This window comes from Ochotona princeps, chromosome 23 (assembly GCF_030435755.1).
Source record: "Ochotona princeps isolate mOchPri1 chromosome 23, mOchPri1.hap1, whole genome shotgun sequence".
NCBI classification, from domain to species: Eukaryota; Metazoa; Chordata; class Mammalia; order Lagomorpha; family Ochotonidae; genus Ochotona; species Ochotona princeps.
Genome location: NC_080854.1, coordinates 13,344,091 through 13,369,696, shown reverse-complemented (window position 1 = coordinate 13,369,696; position 25,606 = coordinate 13,344,091). Strand labels below are relative to the sequence as shown.

The 25,606-nt window shown below is 39.5% G+C and overlaps 1 protein-coding gene across 1 annotated transcript in view; it reads right to left on the bottom strand.

Annotated features, from left to right (window-relative positions):
* ARL15 (ADP ribosylation factor like GTPase 15) overlaps nt 1–25,606 on the bottom strand; it is a 405,415-nt gene that overhangs the window by 229,564 nt on the left and 150,245 nt on the right. The window contains exon 3 of the mRNA XM_004583698.2: nt 21,328–21,387. Within this exon, the coding sequence (XP_004583755.1) occupies nt 21,328–21,387 (60 nt within the window). The remainder of the gene's footprint in view (nt 1–21,327; nt 21,388–25,606) is intronic.

Here is a 25,606-nt window from a genome sequence, read left to right as displayed (position 1 = left end):
ATGTGAAAAACCTTGGAAAGTACTCATCCAAAGCTTAGCCTGCTCTTCAAGGCTCTTGATCACCTGACCCAAATAATTTGATAGGCTTGAATGCTTCCATGCTATCTGTGCAAATCTTTGAGCAGTTGAAATTGCACTGCCTTACAGCATCACCTTTTCCAATTGCTATTGCCTCTGCTTATGCTATTCCTCTGGGTTAGCAATCTACTTTCTCCATCTTTCTAATTTTAAGTATAATCTACATGGGTCACAAATATTTCACTGAAAGTGTATGTAATTCTCCCAATAAAGGGTAAGAGTAATTTATTATCTACATTTTTGTTTGTTTATTTTGTCTTTTAAAGATTTATTTACTTAAAAGGCAGGATGATGAGAGACAGTGTGGGGAGGGGAATGATGATAGAGACAGAGAGACAGAGAGAGTATATGAGCACTGCCATCTGCTGTTTCTATTTTTAAATGCTTGCAACAAGCAGGGATGGGTTTGGCTGAAGTCAAGCACTCCATCTGGGTCTTACCAGTGGGTGCTAGTAACCCAAGTACTTGCTTCCCAGGCGTATCAGTTAGGATGCCACAAAGTCATGGTTAGCCTGGGTTTGAGTCCTGTCTCTGCACCTGATTCCAGCTTCCTGTTAATGTATACTCTGGGAAGCAGCTGTGATGGTTCAAGAACCCAGGAACTGGCCACCCACACGGGATACTGAGATTCAATTCTGAACTCCTAGATTTTTTTTTTTTAAACAAATGCGCTTTCTTTTTTTTTTTTTTTTTTTTTTTTTTTAGGATTTTTTATTATTATTGGAAAGCCGGATATACAGAGAGGGGGAGAGACAGAGAGCAAGATCTTCCATCCGATGTTTCACTCCCCAAGTGAGCCGCAACGGGCCGGTGCGCGCCGATCCGATGCCGGGAACCTGGAACCTCTTCCGGGTCTCCCACGCGGGTGCAGGGTCCCAAAGCTTTGGGCCATCCTCGACTGCTTTCCCAGGCCACAAGCAGGGAGCTGGATGGGAAGTGGAGCTGCCGGGATTAGAACCAGCGCCCATATGGGATCCCGGGGCGTTCAAGGCGAGGACTTTAGCCGCTAGGCCACGCCGCCGGGCCCTGAACTCCTAGATTTGACTCTGGCTCCAGCTCCAGCCAGGGCCCATTTTGGGCCTTCAGAAGGTGAAGCAGCAAATAGGAGCTCTGTCTGGCTGCTACTCACATAAATCAATGAATCATTCTTCTAAAAAGAAAGCATGGTTACTCTGTTATCTTACAAAATCATAATATAAAAAATATCATTCACCCTAGACTTCACAAAGGATCTCAAAAGAAGGAAGTAGAGGAGGGGGAGAGAAATCAGCCCACAACTGGTCACCCTGAAGAGCATGGTAGTTAAAGTAGGATGAAAGCAAAACAATTAGGGAAGGGACAAAAGGTTAAAACAAACTTGGACCCACAAAATGGTAAAGAACAGGTGAGTATAAAAGCCAGAAAAAGTACAAAAAGAATGACTTTCCACTTGGAAAAAGTTAAGACGAATTTGGAATTTGAAAACAGGAGAGAGTACATCAAGCTTCCTTCTCTAGGTTAACCCAAGTCTGTAGATCCAGACAAGATTACATACCCAAATAGCAGAAACACGCAGATGTCATCACAAAACTGCTCTAAGCAATGTTATGTAACCATGGAGAACGGGAAAGTTACCTGAAGATTAGCGATAGGCAAATATTGTCCTAGATTTGAAATCGACGTCATCTTGAGCCACTCTGGGTTCCCTGAGAAAACATCTTTCCACATAAATTTCTGTTCCTTTTGACTGGATGGCCAGGTAGTAGTACATTTTGGGAATACCACAGAATGAGATCATCTGAGGAAAACATTTGACAAGCCTCCTACTATACCGTTGGACCAGAAGCAAGAAAGAAAAGTCAATCAGGCAGCAGAAGTTAGGTAATTTCATAGCTGATGTAACCACCATCTCCCAAATCCATGGATTTGTGCCAACACAGAAGGGGGTGGGTTTTCTGATTTACAACCAAACTTGGTTCTCACAGCACTTTACACACAACTCTATTACAGCAATTATCACACTGCATTAACGTTACATAATTACATGTCTATTATTCCCTATAGTCTGTGAGCTCCCTGGAGGAATGATTACATTTTCATCATCTTGTTATCCCTAGCAGGGAATCTGAGACTAGCACAGGGTAGACAATTTGACACATGTTAATATACTTTAATGGAACAAGAATTTTGAAGGTATCACACCAACATTGACAGATGGCCTCAAAGAAATTTCTACTATGTTGGATGACAAAATGAAAAAGTCAGAAAGTTCTTGACAAGCTTGAACAGTGAGCTAGTGCTAACACAATGAAATTGCAATAGAGATAAAAGTAATGTCTGGTACTTGAAATGAAAGGGGAAAAAAAGTCAACTGCAAAAGAGAAGAGACTTCATTGGATCAGTGATGTGGTGCAGCGGGGTGACCACTGCCCATGACATCTGCATCCCCTATTTGTACATGGTATAAGTACCAGCTGCTCTGCTTTCCCAGCTCCCTGCTAATGCTCCTGGGAGAGCAGTGCAAGACAGCCAAGTACAGCTCTGAATCCACATGGGACACTGGACGGAATTCAGGACTCCTAGCATCTGGCTGGACAAGGCCCATACATTCTGGCCATTTAAGGAGTGAACCAACAAACAAAAGATCTCTCTTTGCCTCTCCCTCTAACTCTGCCTCTCAACTAAATAAATCCCTCTTTTTTGAAATACGAAAACAGTAACATGCTTTCCATATACTTCTTGCAGCTCTTCATCAGAGGACACTTAAAAAGTTAATGGAAGGGCTCGGCAGTGTGGCCTAGTGGCTAAGGTCCTCGCCTTGATCCCATATGGCCGCTGGTTCTAATTCCGGCAGCTCCACTTCCTATTTCTCCTCCTCTCAGTATATCTGACTTTGTAATAAAAATAAAATAAATCTTTAAAAAAAAAAAGTTAATGGAAAACAAAATTACAATTTTATTTTGGTATAAAACAATACAGAAATCTAAGCATATGAGGAATCTTCAAAAAAGCTCATAGCAAAAGCATATCTGGAAAAAAATCTATGCATAGGTTTTTTTTAAGGAACAAAATATTCTTATCTCCTAATAATTTTCCACAAATTTTATAAGGTACCCTAGTATATTGCTTCATACGATTTTCATGAGATGAAGCTTCTGGAAAGCAGAATATTGCAAGAGAACTCAAATCACTTACATGATGCACTAGTGAAGGTTATGCCTTTGCAACTTTTTTGACACTGTGAGGATGAGGGAGTGGACCAGTACAGGAAATGCATCCCCATAACCCACTCTGGATCCCAGGCAAAGCGCAGAGGATTTGTATGCTACCCCATGTTTCACATGAGTCAGAACTCTGTAAAAAGCCAGGAGGCAAGGGAGACCAGGGAGACCAGAAAATCATCCTAGGATATAGGTGTGCTGAGAAAGTCCATACAAATAGGTAAGCAATCAGCAAGAACAACTTTTCCACTCCATAACCATTCCCTCCACCTTTTGTAGACTGACTCCGAGACTCACTGACTCATTTTGTACAATTTTTAGCAAAAACACCTAGTGTTCTAGGTAATGGATATATATTTCATATGCAAACTTTCTAACCATCTTTAAAACCTTGCAATAGCCAGTTACACTGCAAGACATCTGTAGTGGCATGTTTAAAAGGAACTCAAACTGTAAGCAGAATTTAAAAGCAAATTAATGTGTGAATTACGTCCAGTGCAACATAAGCAAGTCGATTTTTCAATGTAACTTAACTAAGTGTAAATTTTCATCTGTTTTTGTGACAAACAAGTCTGTGTCATTAATCATATGCTTCCAGCTGCAACAATTCACGTTCAAATTAAAATGACAAAATTGCATCATGGTGTCAAGATTCACACAAACTGATCTTTTAACAGACTGTGCGAGAGGGGGCAGGAAACAACCCATACATTAAAAGATGAATCTGGACAAAACGTTGCACAATAATAACATATGAAAGAGCTTAAGCATTTAAGGAGATAGAATTCTGGGTTGAACTGCATAGGAATTAAATGTTAAACAAACCTCACAGCCTGCTCTTAAGCAATGAATACATCGTAAAAAACAGTTCTTTTTATAGCCACAGGAGTGTGAGTTTTGCTGTTTAGATCTATCCCAGCATACAAATCGATAGTCCTGCCAGGACTGTCCCCTCTGACTTTACTGGGAAGCAGGACAGAGAATCTGCCTGGGATTCTCGCAGTTGAGTTCAGTTTGTGTCCAAACTGACCCAAGAATCATTTCTTCTTCAGTCACCACACTGCTGCCTGCCAGTTGTGCAGTTCCAAACATCTCCCTTCCAGCTACAGATATTAAAATGTTTCACTGTCTTAAATTTTTGATTTAGAACTGCAGAAGATAGCTATTTTCGTCCTGAGCTTCCCCAGGTCAGCAAGCTGTAGCAGTGTTCAAGAGGGCAACAGCCACACTGCACATGAAGAGCAGGAATGGCACCAGGCACCTGCCAAGCGAAATAAACAAGTTACCAATGCAAAGTGCAGTCCAGTCCCCAAGGTGGTTTCACAGAGTGGGCACATGAGTCAACCAGGGGCCATGGATGCAGGGTGCTGGTTCACATGGGCTGTGTTCTGGCGGCTCCACTTCCCACCTAGCTCCCTGTTTGTGGCCTGAGAAAGCAGTTGAGGGCGGCCCACAGCCTTGGGACCCTGCACCCAAGTGGGAGACACAGAAGAAGCTCCTGGCTCCTGGCTCTTTAGCAGCTCAGCTCCAGCCATTGTGGCCATTTGGGGAGTGAACCAGCAAATGGAAGATCTTTCTCTCTGTAAATCTGCCTTTTAACAAAAATGAATAAATCTTTAAAAAAAAGAGTTATACAATATTTGGACATGTTAAAAATTTACTTATTTTTCATCTACTTTCTTAAAAGACAGAAACACAGAGATTATCCATCTGATGGTTTGCTCCCAAAATGCCTGCAAGAAGCAGGGCCAAAACTTGCAGCCAGATGCTCTACTGGGGTCTGTCATGCAGATGACAGGGGCCAAAGCACATGAGTTATCATCTGCTGATCCCAGGAGGCATCAGCAAGAAGTTGCATCAGAAGCAGAGAAACCAAGGTTCTAAACAACAGTCCAATATGGGATGTGTGTACCAAGATGTGGCTTAACTCACTGAGACACAACACCCACCCTTCTAGCTAAGTACATTATAATTTACTGAAACCCAATGTAATAAGAAAGGAAATTGGTATTTGAACTCATCCAGAAAACGGAAAACCCTTCTAAATAACTGACATATTTATTTGAAAGCTAGAGTTACAGAGAGAAGAAACAGACCTTCCATCTGCTGGTTCACTTTCTCCCCTCAACAGACGGTTGCAAATGTCAGTGCTAAGCCAACCCAAGCACAAGCCAGGAGTCAGGAGCTTCATCTAGGTCTCTCACATGGGTGCAGGGGCTACCATCCACTGCTTTTCCCAGGCCATTAGTAGGGAGCTGGATTGGAAGCAGAATAATCAGGGTATGAACTGGAACCCATATGGGATGCCACACTGCATGTGCCAACTTCACCTGCTAAGTTACCATTTCCCATCCCTGCACAGAAAACTTGTGAAGAAAAATAAGAACTATAAATAAGACATGGTTGACACTGTGCCTCTGGTCTCCCAAGTATGAACTGCTGTTATACTGTGTCAATCCCATTATAACAGAGCTCATGAATATGCTGCCAACTATGATTTTGAGATGAACTTTTTAAAATAATCTTTTATGCAATCCACCCTCAAAAAAAAAAAAAAAAACAGAACGAACACAGTAATTGGCTCCCACTTCTTGGTGACCATTGGGGGTGAACTAGAAGAAAGAAAACATATTTATGTTCCCTTGTCAGCATACAGTGAACAACATGTTCTTCAAATAAACATGTCCCCCTCACAATTTCAGTCAGGCATTTTACTGAAGCTTGGAAAAATGCAAATGAAAAACACTTCACTGTTTGTGCCCAAGCAAGGTCTGGCTGGAAAACTTTAACCAGAGGTATAATTTGGACAGTGCAAGACTTACAGAGAAAACAATTTGGAGTTTTAAAGACAACTGAATAACGTTAAAAAAAAAAAAAAAACCAAAGGTATCACAAACCCAGAAAATGGAATTTTAGAATAGTTAATTATCCTGATGAGTTTGGAAGCAGTTGCATGTAACATCTATCATCACTTTGATGTCATTATCTCCGCTCTCCCAACCCAAATCTGCCGCTCTGTGTAGACCTGTATTTGCCAACTTTAGCATCATCAACACAGTAATTTTCCTGAATTTAACCTCTGTCATTGGAACGAGAATACCGAACCACCACAGCTTTGAGTATCTCTGTGGCTGGAATCACAGCCTGGTCATTCTGAGAAATCTCTCATGCAGAGTGTAACAAAGCTGTAATGTGTAGTCCATTGATTAAGCGGGCACTGCTGTACATGGACAGCTCAATCTGTCTTCTTTTATTAACATCGAGAGTTTAAAAGTCTACATATTTACCCGATGGGTTTGATAATATCTTGATCTTAAGAGTTTTATGTACTCACATACTTAATCTTTACAATGCTGCAATAATGTGTTATACAATAACTGATGTTTTTCTTTCAGAGCCTTTTCTCAGTCATGTTTATGGATTTTACCTCAGCCCATCTAAAATAACTTCTCCCTGGAAAGCATGCCAGGAAAGGGGCCAAAAGTGTCCTATAAAATATACTTCTCACAATTTCAAACTGGACATGAGTACAAAACTATACTTAACTTACAGGAATATTGTCAAATGTTATTAAGTGGTACACATATGTAAAATGATACAACTGACATATGTAATACATACATGTAAAGTGGTACACATAATAAGCCATGCATATTTGATGTGCAGTTTCCTAAGTTTTGACATGAGCATGCATTGTGAAACCAACACTACAATCAAGATGATAAGCCTTCCCATCACCTCCCAAACTTACTTCAGATCATCTGAATCTTTCTCTTTCAAATCTCTCCTTGTCATTTTCCCATTCCCATGGCAGCCACTGGTCTTTCTGTCCTGAAATATTTGTTAACATTTTCTAAAATTTTATGTAAACAGAAAACAAATGTATCCTAGTAAGAGAACACAGTTTTGTCTGCCTTGAACTTACCATAATTTTGTTTTTAATTATTAACAGATTATTTGAGAAGCAGAGAAATGAGACAGATACGTGGGCAGGATGAGAGAGCTCCCAACTATGGGTTCATTCCTAAATATTCACAATGGGTGCGGCTGGACAAAGACCAACGCCAAGACCCTAGATCTCAATTTGTGTCTCCAATATTGCTGGTAGGAACCCAATTATTTGAGTCATCACTGCTGCCTCCCAGGGCCATATTACCAATTACCTGGGAGCAGGAGCTAGAGCAGAAAATGAATCCAGGTGCTCTGAATTAGAACATTGGCATCTTAACCTGTAAGTTTAACCACCCACCCCAGCATCAAGTTTAGCGATTCTTCCATGCTGTTGAATATACCAGTCAATTCATCTTTATATGCTCCATAGTATTCTGGCATATAAATTTGCTCATCCATTCTCCAACTAATAAAAGTTGGGTGGTTTCTAGTATTACAGTACTGCAAATGCTGCAAACATTCAAATTTAAACACTTATTTTATCGATATTCTAAGAAGAAAACCACCCTTCACTCCCATTCTCTCCACTTCTGTTATAAACATTACTGTGCAGGATTTTCTGTAAACATAAAACTTCATTTGTGCTTAAACGATGCTGTGAGTTTTACCCATCAAAGACAGCCAATCTGTTTTCAAAAATATTTGTGTCATTTATATTTTTACTTGTAATGTGTAAGATTTCTACTTCTAGACCTTAGCCAAGAATTGGTTTAACCATGCTCTTCAATTTTAGGCATTCAAAAGGGTGTGCCATAGTTGTAACTGTATTTACCTAAACACTAATAATGCTGAACAACTCCATTTGTGCTTAAATAACACCTCCATATCTTTGATGAAATATATCCTCAAATCTTTAGCCATTTAAAAATTATTTTTTTAATTTTGAGTGCTCTTTATATATTCTAGATATAAGACCTTTACTAAGATCTGTCTTCTCATTCCAACAGTATATCTAACGAAATCAGAATTCTCTAAGTATGACTCCAACTCACCATTTTTTTTTTACTGGATCATGTTTGGGCATCTATTGCCTAACCAAACTGAAAAATGTTTTCTTGGTTTCCTGCTAGGAGTTTTATAGTTTTAAGTTTTAAATGTACATCTAACATTCATTGATTTTATTATTTTCTTATGGTTAAAGATAAAGTAACTTTAAATCTTGTGTGATATAGCCTAATTTTTTTCTATTTACTATTAATTCTAATGGTATTATCCTCAAAGGATGCATTAGCAGGAAGCTGCAATGGAAGAACACCTTTATAGTCATCTAATTCATTTCATTCTTGGACGTTCCTAAAGTTTCCAGATAACCTTTGCTTTCCCTCCTATAGAATATCCCCTTTCTTAAGAAATTTTTATGGGTTAGCATTTCAATACAGCAAGTTAAGCTACTATCTGCAACAAGAACATTCCATATGAGCATATGTTCCAGTCCTGACTGCTCCATATCCAATACAACTCCCTGCTTATGAGCCTGGGAAAGCAGCAGGCAGTGTCTAAGTGCATGAGACCATGCCACCTGGATTGAAACGACTGGCTCCATAGTTCAGGGTGGCCCAGCACTAGTCACTGTGGCAAACTGGGAAGTGAACCAATACATGCAAGTTCCCCATGTCTCCCTCAATACCCCCTCTCTCTGAAAACAAAACAAAACAAAACACAAAACAAAAAACCAAAAACCTTGTTTTGAAGAAGAAATTCATTCTTTAAAACTATATTTAATTTAGATGAAGCAAAAAAATCATATTTGACCCCAGTGAACACCTGCTATATTAACCCTAAAAAAATGATTACAGGAGCTGTATATGTTGCCCTCAGAACTTTGTTAAAAATGCACCTATACCATGGCAGAGAATGGAGATGAGAACCTATAGACAATTACCCCAGCCAAACAATGACAGTAAAAATCTGGGCAATTGAAGACTGTAAGATTGATGGTGTCAGCCAATGGACATTGGGAGGGATTCCTCATCCACAGATCAACAGCATTTTGAAACTATTGCATCCACTTGGATAGAACCTCCAGAATATGTGCACTGTGGCCCTGGGTTGATATTGGGTAGCCTTCCCCCATCCTGGGGTACTGGAATGATTGGGAAGCCAGGTATGACCTATCTCCTTATCTCTCCCCTCCCCTCAGAAATGGGAAGAAGATACAGAAAGCTTGCAAACAATGATCACACCCACTTTTCCCTAACATTAGATCCTTCCCACCCTAATAGACTATGTAAACATCATCTTTAAAAAAAGAAGCCTGGATTGTCTTCCATTTTCTTGTCAAAGATTAGTTGACTTATACATGTGTGAGCTCCCTTCTGGTGTTTCTACTTTGTTCCACTGATCTTCTTTGTTTCTGTACCAGTACCAGATGTTTTGATAACCACTGTTCTATAGTATGTCTTGAGGTCTGGGATTGTGATTCCTCCAGCTTGGTTTTTATTCTTCAGGATAGCTTTGGCTATTTGTGGTCTTTTGTGATTCCAGTTGAACTTTTGCATCATCTTTTCTACTTCTGAGAAGAATGTTGTTGCGATTTTGATTGGATTGCATTGAATCTGTACATTGCTTTTGGCAAAAAGGTCATTTTGATGATATTGATCCTATCAATCCAGGAACATGGTTAAGCTTCTCCATTTTTCAAGTTCTTCTTCTATTTCCTTTTTTTCAATGTTTTATAGTTTTCATCATAGAGGTCCTCCACATATTTAGTTAGCTTAATTCCTAGGTATTTAAGATTCCTCTCCTCTATTTAAAAGGGAACTGTACTTACAATTTCTTTCTCATCCATGGAATTGTTTGTGTACACTGGTGCCATCGACGTGTTCATTAATTTTGTATCCTGCAACTCTGCCAAAGTCTCTTATGAGTTCCAATATTTCTTGACTGAGTATTTTGGTTCTCATATGTAAAGAATCACGTCAGCTGCAAATAGAGATCATTTAATTTCCTCTTTTCCAATTTGGATTCCTTTAATTCTTTTTTCTTGCCCTACAGCTCTGGCAAGGACTTCCAATACGCTATTGAAGAGTAGTGGTGACAGTGGATATCCCTATCTAGTTCCAGATTGCAGTGGAAAGGCTTCCAATCTTTCCCCATTTAGTATGATGCTGGCATTGGGTTTTTCATAAATTGTTTTGATTGCATTGTAGAATGTTCCTTCTATGCCAATCTTGCTTAGGGTTTTCAGCATGAATTGGTGTTGGATTTTATCAAATGCCTTTTCTGCATCTACTGAGAGGATAATATGTTTCTATTTTTCAATTCGTTGATGTGATGTATCACATTTATTGATTAGAGAATGTTGAACCATCCCTGCATGCCTGGGATGAATCCCACCTGGTCCAGGTGAATGATCTGCCCGATGTGCTGTTGGATGCTGTTGGCTAGTATTTTATTGAGGATCTTTGCATCTACATTCATCAAGGATATCAGTCTGTTGTTTTCTGTTGTTTCCTGTCTGGCTTTGGTATTAAGGGCATATTAGCTTCATAGACAGAGTTTGGAAGGATTGCCTCCCTTTCTATTGTTTGGAAAAGCTGACTTTCTTTTCTCTTGTCGAATTCATCACTGGCTCATGGATTACAAGGTGGCATCATTTTTCCCAAGAGACTTTTGTGTTTCCTTTTTGTCACCCATGTGTTGGTTACTCAGTGATGCATTTTTTCATGGTGCTATAATTTGTTGTTGTTGTGGCTGTTATTCTAATTTATACCAGTCGTTGACCTTGTTTCATGGCTTCTCATTTATGGAAATGTGTAATGATGCAGTACTGGGGTCTACCATATCCAGATGTGGGGATACAATGAAACATGCATTCCTGCTTTCAAATAAAGTGTGGACTCCCAATGAAACTGCTGGGAACGTGTAGACAATGGGATGCTGAATTGTTTGACATTGTCTGTATCAGCAATGTTAGGGCACACTTAAATAAGAGACTGATGGAATTATGACTCCTTTTGAAAGACTATACCATGATAGCAACGTGGGGTGGGGGGAGTTGGGGGATATCCCAGTCTAAACGAAATTGTACCACAAAATTTAAAAATTTCAAAATAAAAACATAACAGCAACAAAAAAACACCACCTTATATTGGGCTTGGGCAGTGGTGCAACAAGCTAATCCTCCTTGACTTAATTTAGGTGCTGGTTTCAGTCCCAACTGCTCCATTTCTGATCCAGTTCCATGCTCATGGCCTGGGAAAACAGTGCAGGGTGACTTGGGACCCTGGGACCTTGCACTCTCATAGGAGACCTGGAATAAGCTCCTGGCTCCCAGCTTCAGATAGCTCAGCTTTGGTTGTTGCGGCCATTTGGAGAGTGAACCAGCAGAGAGAAGACCTCTATCTCTTGACCACTTTCTGCAAAATCTGCCTTGCAAATAAAAATAAATAAATCTTTAAGTAAACACACCTATGAATATGCCATCCTACCTTTGCTGTTGTCATGTGCATCTTAAGATATACACCTACTTTTTTTGTTACTTACGATATAAAGATTAAAAAAATAAAATATACTTTTGAGTCCTTTTTACTTGACTTTGGAATTTTTCAAGTTGAAATGAGAAATAATGCTAGTGTGTGCATGTGTGTGTGAGAAAGATTGATTTTATAATTAGTGTGGCTTTTTTTCACAATATATCTAGGTATAGATTTTTCTCATTAATTATACATGACACTCGGAAGCCTCGCTAAATGTGAACACCGTTTTTTTTTTTTTTTCATAGGAGGCACTTAAATCTTCTCCAGCTTCTACTTAGTGTTATTTTAGGGCTTCTGTTACCGATATAAAGTGGAACTTTCGAAACTATTCCCTGTGTCTGTTAAAGTTTCCCTCCTCTTTGCAAAGTGTTGCTTTTGTGTGTCATTCTGGAGAAATTCCCTAGCTCGGTCTTCAGTTTTACTCATTTCAAAGTGAGTCGTGTTGACAGATATTTTCATCAAATTTTAAATTCCCAAGTTCTGTGTCTTCACGAATGCAAAAGCCTTTCTGCCTCGCTCTGTCTTCTGTTAACTCTGGGTCCTGGGCTACTTTTCCTCTGCATTATGTATCTTGCTTTCCTGGTGCCGACTGTGGTCGTGCTGCAGTATGTCACAGCTACATGCTCACCTTTTGTTTCAGACTCTTTGTTGGCCAGCTCTTTTGTTTACCCCTGCCTGTTCCTGGTGATTAATGGGGACAGACAAGTGGCTTGTCTCCTGTGTGTGTGGGCTTTCTAGCCCACCTGGCAGCCAGTACATTACCGAGGCACTGCCCTACCTCTCTGGGTCTAGCACCCACACTCAAAGATTGAGTTTGTGGGTAAACACAGCTGCTATCTACTACTTAACACAAGGAGAAAAGAAAAATAAAGGCACAGCTCCAACTGTGGAGCTCCAATTAATAACTCTGATGAGCTCTTTGATTAATAATCCTGGTGAATTCTCCCTCTAGTTCACGTTTTCTTCATCAGTACCTCAACCTTTGTCTTGCTTTCTTTGTTACTGATTTAAATCTATTTTTTGACAGATTTTATTTGTTATTGTTCGTTAGTTTGTTCTCTGATAATTTTTTTTTCTTGGTCATCCCCGGGGATTTGGACCAGGGAAGAAAAATACACACATTTAAAAAAAAAATCTAATTTTCAATCACACAAGCTGCTTAAATGTAAGTCTTCACATACAAAAACAAATGTTAATGAACTTTAATCATTTCTTTACTTTCAATAATGTTATAAAAATATCAGCGATTTTCAAAATGAAATTTGTCAAGCTCCCTCAATAGTCCTTCAACAAAACTTTAGTGTCAAGAAATCAAAAGAAAGATTCCTGATGCCTGGAATCAACTTATTCCAGTTCCAGCTTACCCAGCTTTGGCTATGTCAGAGAATCGAACCAGTCTGGCTGGCAATAGTTATAAACATATTACCTCTTTAACAGTTGTCAAGTTCCATCAAGTTACAGGAACCTTGTGACATTTAACTCTTTCTTAGAGCATTCATCATCATTATGGCCTACGTCATTCTCCCACTAGAATATTCAAAGAAGTGGGCTCAGCGGTGCAGTGTGCTTCTGTGGGTGCCGGTACAGGAACACACACGTGTGACAGGCAGGGACTATACGTTCAGGGCATGGCATGTAGTTGTCATTCATGAAATATTCCCTGAAGCAAAGTATAGAACAACAACAACAATAAAACAATATCATGTTTCTTACTGGTCTGGTGTTACTCTAGCATCTCGAGGCACAATTTGACAATTTCTCTCCAAGCTAACAGAGCTGATATGTTTCATAATTTCTTGTAGTGAATCCTTAAGATTTTGGTATATTTTAAAATAATTCTTAATTCTTCAGTCTTATCCTGCTGCCAACTCCAGGAATTTCGTCCTTCATATTCCTTTCCCCAAATCCTCATTTTCTCTATGGAGTCTCCTGTATCCTTTCTATATGATCCTAACTGCATCCTATACTTAATCCTAGACTCACCACAGAACGATATAACGTTTCTCCAAGTAAACAGCGTAATGATAAGAAATTTGTTAAGTTTGTCTTAGTTACTTACTCTATGGATGTGTTCCTAGCTCACAATACACAAAAAAAACTTTCGAGGCTTACTCAAGTGCTATTGTACAGAACAACTGAGGAAGAAAGAAATGCAAATGAGGCAAATGATGTTCTGTAGTCACCCTCAGTGCTTACATGCAGGCTCTGTGATTTGCAGCTGTGCAAGTGAAGTAGACCCTATGAGTTTAAAGACTGGAAAATAGAACAGCTGTACTATACAAAAACAGGAGAACAGTTACCAACAACATCAGCTGCTCTAAAGAAAACAGCGATGGAAAACTAAAGTCCCTTATCCTATGTCCCATGGCTCATTTTATTAAAGGAAAATATGATTCTCTTAACTTGCATTGTTGTGGCTGCAATATCACCCTGAAACCAAATACACAATGAAAACTGGTTGTTATTATATGGCAACAGAAACACTTGTTTCCTCGTGAGGGATAGGGAGCTAAGCTAAGAACCCAACACACAAATTCTATGAGGATGTTTGCTAAAGTTTGGAAGATGGGAAATGACCCGAACTGCCCCTAAGCAGGAAACAGTGATACGGCAGTAGCCTTCAGTGGCATACGGGATCCCTATTTTCAGGGGGACCAAAGGGCCAGGCAAGTTGTTTCTGGAACATCCTTTATGTATATATAGTCTTATAGAAAGAAGTGAACTTTTAAGAGCTACATGAGATGACAACTGGGAAGATAAAGTTTTTAAAAATTTCCTAGGGCCCTTGTCCAGAAGAAAACAAAAATGAAGTTCGGGTCCACATCAGCCAGTAACAGACTTCTGGGCCCCAAGATTCATTTATTTGGCTCTGCTGCCTGTTTGGCTCAGTTTTCCCTTAGCAAATGTAAAAAACGCTTGAACACCACCACCCTGGGACCCAGTTCAACCAATTCAGATAGCTGTGGCCTTTTAACTCCTATCCAAGTGACTTGGCTTTCAACCAACATCATTTCCCCTAGTAGAGCCTGGGCCTAAGTGAGAGCATACAGAGCTGAGGAAGCCAGTAGTTAACTGATGTTCCCATTCCCCAGGGGCCTGGTTCTTTTCCTAGATAAGGAAACAATACTATACCAAGAAGTTTCCATCATTCAGTATTACATCTCACACTAGATCCACGACTATAAAAAGAGCATTAGTGGAAATACCACCAGCTATTCTTAAAGAAGCTCTCTTGAGGAGTTTCGGGCAATTTCACTTTTCTCCTGGATCCAGCCCAATCCCTTGGGAAATAAATCGAGGTGATTTATGAAAACTTACATTGTGCAGATAAGAAAACAACAAGAAGTTCAAATGCAGAGAATGGCAGGGTATCTTGAGGCTACACTTTCCTTGCTGAACTACGTTTCTTCTTTATAATTACACCATAGATCAAGAATATGCGTGTCTGCTTGTGTGTGGCTGCTTGGAACTCACTTGTGAAATGGTCCCGAGGCGTTACGTGTGGACCTGGGTCTTCTTTTAATCTTTCTTATTTTCTGCCTGACATCATTTCCAGCCACCCATCCCATGATCACTCACGACTGGCAATGTCAAAAGGAATTTTCCAATGGCAAACTACAGGCAACCTGTATCAAAACATCGGTACCTCCACCTGTCTCTCCAAAGAATGGGACAATAATAATCTCTGCAAGTTTACTGCTTACACTGTTTCTTTTTCTGTCTATGGTCTTTACACCTTCTCTGGCTTTGCAGCACAACATGACTGTCAGAGCAAGGGATTACATTTAATACAGAAGCATTTTGCTGGATTTTATTTAAAATGAGAGAATGTAGTCGGGTTCTGGAGGGGACAAGGCATGATATACAGAACTGTGCGACCTCACTGATAAAAATTAAAATTGCACTTGCCTGCAACCTAATTTTGCATCAAAGCAGACTGAGGCAAAAAAGTTTCATTTTGATGAACGACATCCAAGGGAACAGGAACAAAAAGTAGAAATAACAAGATTAAGGCAGCATTGTCCCCTAGATTGCCTAGGAAGAAGAATTCCTGGAAAAATGAAGAAATGTGAACAATCTGGACAGCCAACCCTAACTGGCAGGATCTAAACAGCCAGCACCTTTCACTGCAAAGAGGCAGATTACTCCAGGCAAACAAAGGAACACGGCACAGTTCGACATCTGTTTCATATAACAGCTTGGCTGCTGAAGGAAGCAACCTTAAAAAAAAAAAAAAGATTCTGACAATCCACAGAAATCATTCACTCATATTGCCTGGGCTAAGGCAAATGGGTAAATGAACACAACCTAAGCTTTTCACACTGTCTTCTGAAAAAGAATAGATGTGGCCAATGTTTAGAGTTCAAAATACCCATGTCCTGGAGTATCAGAGTGCTTGGGGTCAGTGTTTGACCTTGGCCTCTAACTTCCAGCTTCCTGCTAATTTGGACCCTCAAAGGTTAACAGTGATGGTTCAAATAATTGAGTATCCCCCTCCTGTAAGGGGGACCTGGATTATGTCCCCTGTTCAAAGTTTCAGCCCCCGCCAAATCCTGGCATTGTGGGCATTTGAGGAACAAACCAACAGATGAGAGCTTTTGGTCTGTTTTTTTAAAAAAGTTGTCTTTTCTATATGGATTTAAAAAATAAAGCAAAATGCAAATAAAAACAAGAATCTTCATGAACTTTTTTCCCCCTCAGTATTTTTTTGCTTTTCCCAATAGCAACTAGGAAGACAAGACTGCCAAAAGTATATTGGGTGTGGATGGCAGCCCATGTCGGGGATGGGGGATAATTCAGATATAAGACATTAGAAAATCAGAGGAACAAAACAGGTCATTGCACAAAACCAATCACGACTCCAGAATTTAGTTAAGGAGTATCACAATGTCTGGATCCTTATCAATCAATGCTGAGAAATGAAATTTACATCTCTGGATTCTATCAATTCATGTATAAAATTTCAGAATCAAGAGAAAAACATCTACAAAGACATAAAAGTCTGTGTGCGGATTTCAGAAAGGGAAATTTCTGCAATACAAAATTATCCAAGCTTTGAAGTCCCTGTCTGATGACTGCTTTCAATTCACCCAAACTCCAGATGCTTTCCATACCTTAGTGATGTGGTTGAAGGACACAAGCCAAATAGAGAAGAAAGCAATTAAGAGGAAATTAAAAAGAGGTTTTTTAGGTGAAATCTAAAAAAGAGACAGTGGAGATAAGGTAGAGAAAGACAAAATTCTTCATATTAAATCCTGTAGAATGTGAAAAACAGCCTAGATCCTGGGGAGGTCCTTTCCCAGTTTAAACAGGTAGAACTCGGGGGGGAAGGGGTCACCTCATGTAAAAGAGAGCCAGGCAGGACCAGAAAAAGAAAAGCATTCGGGTGTCTGTAATTTTGGGAAAAAGATTTCACTGAAAGACATATTTTGGGAGGCAGCAATTTGGGAGTAGAGAGTGAGAATACAATTACTGTAACAGTAAGTCTTCCATAATATTATCTACAGACCAGGTAAACCCTAAGTATACTTGGACTTCCTTAACTAATTTAGCTTTCACAAGGGTTAGATGAAGTAAGGCCTACTGTCACTATACTGTAGAGCTAAGGAATCACAGACATGATCAGACAGACTTGCCTACAATCACACACAGAATGAATGGACTTTCGAACAAGTTACACTCAAGAAGAAAAAGTTTTAAAAAGTTATTCCATATGTCTATCCGGGACCCTGCTAGTGACCTGAACAGCATAAGCGCACACACACACACACACACACACACACACACACACACACAAAACAGGTCATTGATTACAATTTAAAAAGAAGGGATTCACACTGGTTTCAGTAAAAATCTCCTAAATAAAAATAGCACATAGGAAACAAAACTTCCCTGAGCAACAGCATGGGTTGCTTTTTCCCAGGGATCAGGCAAACACTCAACCCTTGCTGCTATATGTTAGAAAGTCCATTCAGAGATGGAAAAAAATTTAACATAGATATGTGGCTTTAATGAAGAGAGAGAATTTAGGACACCTGAGCCTGACTGTTGGCGAGAGTAGATGTCTGCCACTAAAACCACCACTGCATCACAGAACTAAGTCTGGTTCATAATACACACAAGCGTGCCTTAGCCAAAGGGACTGGGAACAGCAGTACTCGAGATTTTCATTTTTTAAAATTTTAGAATATTTACATAGACTTTGCCATGTAAGCGTCACTCATCCCAAAATACAAAATGTTTTGGGTTTGAGTACTCAAAAAGTTCAGATTTGTGAGAATCACAGATTATAGAAGCTCAACCAACACTCAGGAATAGTTATTGAATGCATAAACTAGAAAGAACAAAACAGGAACATACAAAGTGTGTGGAAGGTTCTAGAGCCTTGGGATGTAGAGTTAATGCTTAGCTTCAGAAAGCTGATTTGTGGCAACCAGAGGGAGGCACAGCTATAGTACTAGGAGTCAAATCATCACCTCATAGCTTTCCCAGGGGCGTTACCAGGCAGCTGGATCTGAAGTGCAGCAATGGGATCCGGGTGTGGCACGTGGCAGCTTTATGTGCGAAACCACAACACAGACACTGCCTTTCCCCATCACAAAGAAGTGGGGAATTTAACTTACTAGAAAAGGAAGCAATGGAGAGCTTTGGAGCTGTCTGAAACAGGCAAAGGAAGGAGAGCAGCAGGGAGGAACAGAGACCATGCTATAGTCTCCTGAACCGACCCAGCCTGAGCAACCTTGCTCCTCACGAGGACTTCCTTACCACCTTCAGAACGTCCCCTGCATTGACCATCTAATTGACTGCTGATTGATATCTCCTCTCAGAAACTTCCCACTGAAAATAAAGGTATCTATCATGTTTTCACTTTCTGATCTCAAAACACTCCAAACTTACATTTTAAGATTTACACACACACACACACACACACACACACACACACACATATTTTTTTTAATTGGAAAGGCAGGCATACAGAGAGAAGGCAAGACAAGGAGAAAGATCTTCCATCCACTGGTTTACTCCCCAAGTGGCTGCAACGGCTGGGTTGAGCTGAACCAAAGCCAGGAAGCCAGGAGCCTCTTTGGGGTCTACCACATGGGTGCAGGGTCCCATGGCCTGGGCCAAACTCCAGTGCTTTCCCAGGCCACTAGCAGGAAGCAGAGTAGGAAGTGGAGAAGCCAGACCATGAACCAGCACCCATATGAGATCCCGCAGGATGCAAGGTGAGGATTTAGACACTAGGCTTTTGCACCAGGCCCCAAACACTCAACCCTTCCCTACAAGAAAGGAGGTCAAGCAATTCCTGCTCAGACAACTTAATCCTAATTCTCCCTAATGATCCTTTTGTTATATAGAAATTAATTCAGAGAGAGAGGGAGACAGACAGAATTCCCCTTCTATTAATTCACTCTAAATTAGCCTGGGTTGGACCTGCATTAGCCTGCATTAGCCTGGGTTGGACCAGGCTAAACCCAGAAGCTCAATCCAGATCTCCCATGTGGGTCCTTGAGCCATCACTTCTGCTGCCAGGGTGGGTCTCAGCAAGAAGCTGGACACAGGAATGGAGCTGGATTAGAACCCAGGTACTCTGATATCAGATGCACACATCTAACTGCTAGGCCAAATGACTACCTCTAAACCAGATCTCAAATCCTAGGCATACTGTACTTTCTTTATATGTAGTAGCTTAGGTTTTCATGAGTTCTCAGCAGAGATGTAACCTAGTCTCCAAAAATACCTGCATATAGTACTTAGCAAATGAATCAGCGAGTAACTCTCTCCACTGCTTCCCCTTAAGCAGGCGACACAGGACACACACTAGGACTCCACTTGGAGAGTCATCTCTTCCCTGACAAAACCTCTCAGTTGAAAATGGAGCTATTTAAGTTCAGAAGGTAAAAGACTGAAATTTGTGCCGCTCAACTACTGCATGTCCCAAACTCAGCTGTTTTGGCCGTAAGCCAACGTGCCTGCTCCAGACCTGGAGGTTTTTCCATCTCTAAGCCATCACTAAAAAGGTTCAAGCTAAAGCATTATCAGCAGAACCTGTGTTACCTTCTCTCATGTAACGCCTGCTTCCTGCAATGTTTTTTCAAGAAAACTTGTTTGGGAACCCAACTTACTCTTCCCTTATCACCCCTAGTCTTCCAAGTAACCCTTTCACTGTATTGGATTTCACCGGCACAGAGCCAAGGTTGTAAGAATTATCGTGAATTGCTCACATGTTCAATTATCCAAGTATGTTCACTCCTTAAATATTAGATATACTGAATACCTCAACTATCCACGTATGTTCACTGTTTAAATACTAGATATACTGAATGTCTAATCAATGACTCACTGGTTTCCTATATCCAATAGGGGTTTTGTGCCTAGCCTAATAATGAAACAGTATAAATCATATATAAATCATATTTAAAACCAAAAGGATTCTCAAAGCATGCAATTTGATTCTGTAGGTTTTTGGGTATAGTTATCCATAAGTAATAGTATTGCCCCTGAGAAGTAAAATCCCCAGAAAACCAAACAGCACTATTAAAATTCAACCTCACAGAACAGCACTAAAAATGTTTTGGTCTTTTTGAAACAATTGTTATTGCTATATACTAATTTTCACATTTTTTGGAACGATAATGACAAATCAAATGCCTGTAAGAACAAAAGCCTAATGTCTGATTCTGGGTTTCTTATACTTTCATGATTCAAAGTGACAGAAGCAAACCTGTCCTAGACACATGCTCTGAAAACAGTCCCATGGAAGACCAGCCACTGTAAGAGTAAGAGGATATCAACACTAGGAAGATGGCATGAAGCAGTACTTCAACTGGGTCACAGTTAGATGATCTTAGAGGAGAAGAAAAAAAAAAAAGGAAAATGAAACAGATTATGGTCAATATTGCAAAGTGACTAAAGAAATGGCACAAAACTTTCTTCTAAGTCATTAACCTCATCGATATTATAGCAAACTCCAGAGCACTCACCATTTTCCTGTTTATTATAGATATTAATAGGTTCACTGATTTGACCAATTTCTTTGTTAATCTATTTACATGGGTTAAGACCTTGAATGACATAAACACAACCACATGATGGCAGAGAGAAAGAGAGTGGAATGAAAGGCTGAGTGATGTATAGTTTGGGGTACAGCCTAGCCAATAAAAGTGCCAGGTCGGCAAAGAACTCATTGGTAAAGATTTATTATCATGACAAATGCATTCTCAAAAGATGGAATAAAATAAAACCCGTAGCATTAATACCTACCAATTTAAAACACAATAATTACCTCTTCATGGTTTATCATTTGATCAATAAATTAAAATTCTATTTATATGTTTTTGATTCAAGAACAAAAGTTTTATACAAGTAAAACCAACATGTAGAGTGTACAGATTGCCCAGAAGAGTGTGACCCTTTAAGCCATACAAATGAAAATAAAAATCTGCTTTCTGCAGCTCTTAAACATGTAAGGAAAGGAAAGCATTCTTAGGAAATACATTTTCAAGACAAGAAGGTAAAAATGAATTACCCACTAGAATTAGTATTATTTTAATTACATGCAACATTAATATCAAGTTAGTAAGGCTACCACAAGACAGAAAAAAAAAAAACTGTTATACCTCCAAGTTCCTTTACATTCAAGATGGCATTCTGGAATGGCACTGCTTTTATGCAAAAACCTAAAATCAGACAAAAATATTACAAAGAATTAGCAACCTGATTTCTAAATGAAAATACTTAAGATGTTCAAAATCTTTATATTCAGTTTAAGAGTCACTTTTCTTGGCTCACATTTACACTAGAAACACATGATTTCCAAAATAAACCAATGACACAATATATCTTCACCCAGTCCTCAAAGTATGGATGTATAATAACAGAACATAAATTCTACCCCTTTTTACTTCAAAGTATCTCCTTATTCTCTAATATACAATATCACCATGCAATTTGTACCAATTTTAAGAAAGACACTGGAAAAATAGCAAACTTTGCTTCTAATCTCATCAAGCCTAGAGATTAAGAGTTGCCTTATAAAAACCTTATATGATAATTACATGGTATTTATGTTGCATTTTCTTTGAAAAAGATGGGGTCAACACAATACACATTACTTGGTAAGGCATGTAACAGAAGGTCTATGTTATAAAAATATAGTCAGAACATATATTATTAATGATTATTCACTGTTACCATTCAAGAGATTCAGGTGTTACACAGGGGAGTACACATACAGCTATACACACACACGGGTGTGCAAATACATGCAATGACTATCTCCATAAAGATCCTCCAGCAACTGGAGTCAGTAAAGATGCTAGAGACCCAGGGAGCAGGGAGCCTCAAAATGGGAGAGGTTTGCTGGTTATTTGCATGCTTTGCCACATACTTGTGCTTCTTTTACAATTAAAAGCCCTTCTCATTATTAAACCCTAATCTATTAGTACTTTTTGAACATTCATTCCCTGTAAGGTCTTAAGCATTATTTACTATGTACAATTGCAAGTGGAATAAAAAAAATATGATCTTTTTGGCAAGAAATTATCAGCACAGTAAACATAACATGCCTATTTTTCAAGTGGAGTAAGTTATGATCAGTGCTTAGAAAGATGGAAAGATTCCTAGGGTAGGATGTGGATACACAGTTGGGCCCTGCTTTATGAGTAAAGAAATCAAAGCGTGCCTATGCTGTCTGGCCTATCTCTTGCATCTCTTTGTTGTGTGCCATCGCCAGTATTCTACTTTAATAGTGCGTACACCAAGCTTCACCTAAGACAATATTATATACTGAAGAACTGACTTTGGAATCAAACAGAGGCAGGCTTGAATTCTGTCATCCATAAGCCCTGTGACTGTGGGAAATCTACCATCCTTGGCTTCCCATATGAAAAACGAGGATTCAAATCTCTCCACCACACAGCTACTATAAGGATGAGATAAGGTATACAGTAGGTTTACCACAATGCCTGGTACATATTATGCAGACAGTGTGCGTTTGCTGACATTATGTTGTAACTGATGCTTGTATACTAGCAATTTAATCATTAGACACTCATTATGTTCTGCCTGCCTGAATAATAATAGACTGGTAAGACAGAAATTCTAGGTGTTCATTTACTTATCTAAATACTTAGTTGGAACTGTGAAAGTTTCCACTGAGAACTGAAAAGTAGCTGTGTTGCAGAGATGGAGGTGTCAGCCACTGAAATTCACCACAAAGTGCCTGCTAAGTTCTCAGGCACTCTTTCCAACCATGCCCTTCCTTTGTGGGTTCGCAGTGGACAGCCATAGTGAGGACACAGCATTACAGCTAATGGTGCATAAAGTCACTGAATCTGAGTAACAAACAGAACACAGAGGAAGTCCCACATAGCAGAAACATTCTGCTTGTACCTGGGCCTGCAGCAAAGTTTCTCCAGGTGTTTGGCCTCTGGGAAATTAAGTCCCTGCCAATCACAATACATTTGCTGGCATCCAAGTTCCCTGTAAGGGAGAAACTACCAACCCTCACATGGACGATAGATGGATTAAAAGGCAGTGATTGTGAAATTCGGACAATGAAAAACCCTCTGCAGATACTAACCAGTCTATTCTTAGTGGTTATGGCCAGAAATTCAAGGATTGCTTTTCCAGAAAATAGGACAGGGCCCAGCTTTGAAAAAGAAGCAATTATATAGTATACCAGCATTGTTCAATCAGTTTTAATTCTTAAAAACTGACAATAGGGTGCTAGCTCAGAGGCACAGTAGATTAATTCTCTTGCCAGAATACCCTAATCCCTGATCCAACTCTCAGCTTATGACCTGTGAAAGAAGTGGAGGGTTTCTCAATTCCTTGACCCTTTGCATTCATATAGGAGACTTGATTGAAGCCCTGGCTCCTGGCTTAGGATCCCCAGGGTCCTGGCTTAGGATAAGCTCACCTTTGCCTATTGCAGCCATTTGGGGAGTAAACCAGTGGATGCAAAATGCATGTGTATGTGTGTGTGTATCTCTTTCTCTTAATAAAGAAATCTTTAAAAGCTGACAATAAGCAGAAACTTGCAGAGAAAAATAATACCCTTCCAGAAATTGTTACATCCATATGCAAAATTTAACTTACAAAATGTATTAACAGGCAGATTATATCAATGTTACTGTCTTTAAGTCTGCAGTCTTTCTAATAAATTAACTAAAAAGTTCCCTCCAACATTCACACTAAGCAAAGTAACCTAGCGATGTTATTTATAGGCATATAAATGTTTCTGCAGGATACTCATAAATGTTTTCTCCCCAAATAGAACATGCATGGCTAGATTTATACAGTAAAGGCATGCACAATCTTTGACATTGCGGTCTCTACATTATTTTTGGAGTATAACTCACATAATTAATGTTCAAAGCATAAATGCTCAATAGCCAACCAAGAATATAAGAAAACGTACTGTTTATGGAATGGGAACTATATTTTTCAATTTTAATCATTCCAAGCATTTTCAAGGATTAAACAGTCCTAAAAATTTAAAACTACACTTTCGGTTCAGTAGCAGGCCGACCAAGAAGGGTGACTTTCAGACTATATTTTAATCCTTAACATTGGGCTATATAAGGTCAACCTAGCATGGGGGTGGGAGGAATTAATATAATATTGATGTGGATAAAAAGGTTGAATCATTAAAACCCTTTTCTTAAATGGTTGCACTGAAAAATAAAAACTACCACATAGCATGGGCCACACTATTTAGCTTCAAGTTCTGATTTTAACATCTACCCATTTGATCCAAGCAAGGTATATGGGTAATTTTTAAAGTTTAGAGGAAAGAACTGAATTAAAACCAGCTTATCTGGAATAGGTATTTGGTGAAGGGCTTAGAATGCCTCTCAGGACACCTGTCTTCCTTACCAGAGTATTTGGTCTCACCTCTGACTCCAATTCTAGCCTCCTGTTAATGCACACTCTAGAAGTTCAAGTACCGAGGTCCCTACCAACCACATGGGAAGCACAGAGTGAGTTTGGCGTTTTGTCTCCGGGTTCGACTGCAAGGGATCATAACGCAGAAGCAGAGTATGATAGGTCCTGAACACCAGTGTTTGGCACAAATTAGGACCTGAATATTATTTAAAGATCTGGGTTCAGGATTTATATCTACTACATAGCTGAGCTCTTAGAACAATCCCAATGCCAGTCTTACTATCCCAGGAAGCAAATCAAGCCAACAGGAGTCAAGCACTTGGCCAAAAGTACTAAATGCTATAGTTAGAACTTGAACCCAGTTCTCATCACAAAACTGATGGTTTCTCACCTCCTTCACATATCATCTTACAAATTCAGACTATTCTGTACAGTTTTGATCCTAAAAACCAGCAGTCTTGACTGCCCAAATGCAATCGTGTCTAATAAGTCCACTTTTTATATAAAAAGCCTTCCTTTTCACATAAACAGTTCAACAGAGGAACCCACATGACACTGTTTACTAATAAAATAATAAGATCAAGAATTCATAAAGTACATTTTATATGTCTTATTTTAAAACTAAGGAACTTAGGAGGGGAGGGGAAATGTCTGATCAACTGACCCAATATTCTTTCAGGGTCTCTGTAGCGGTTCAGTGTGTTGGTGTGACCAGGCCCTGCCTGCATGTCCTAACCACAGCCTTTAGCCTTGTGAGCCATAGTTCTGTCTCATCCTGGCCTGGAATTCTTCCTAAGCAAAATGAGTGAACTCTAGTTTCCTCTAAAATTAGGATTCCATTATTCATATTAAACAAGAACAAGGAAATAACAGTAACCACTAGGTTGATCATCAATGGCCTCTGGAATTTGGCTGGAGGCCTCCTGGGTTGGTGTCCCCAGGCTCCATTCAAATAATTGGATGGCTGAAGCGTAAGTTACAGAGTCATATTTTCCTGGCCTATCTAAG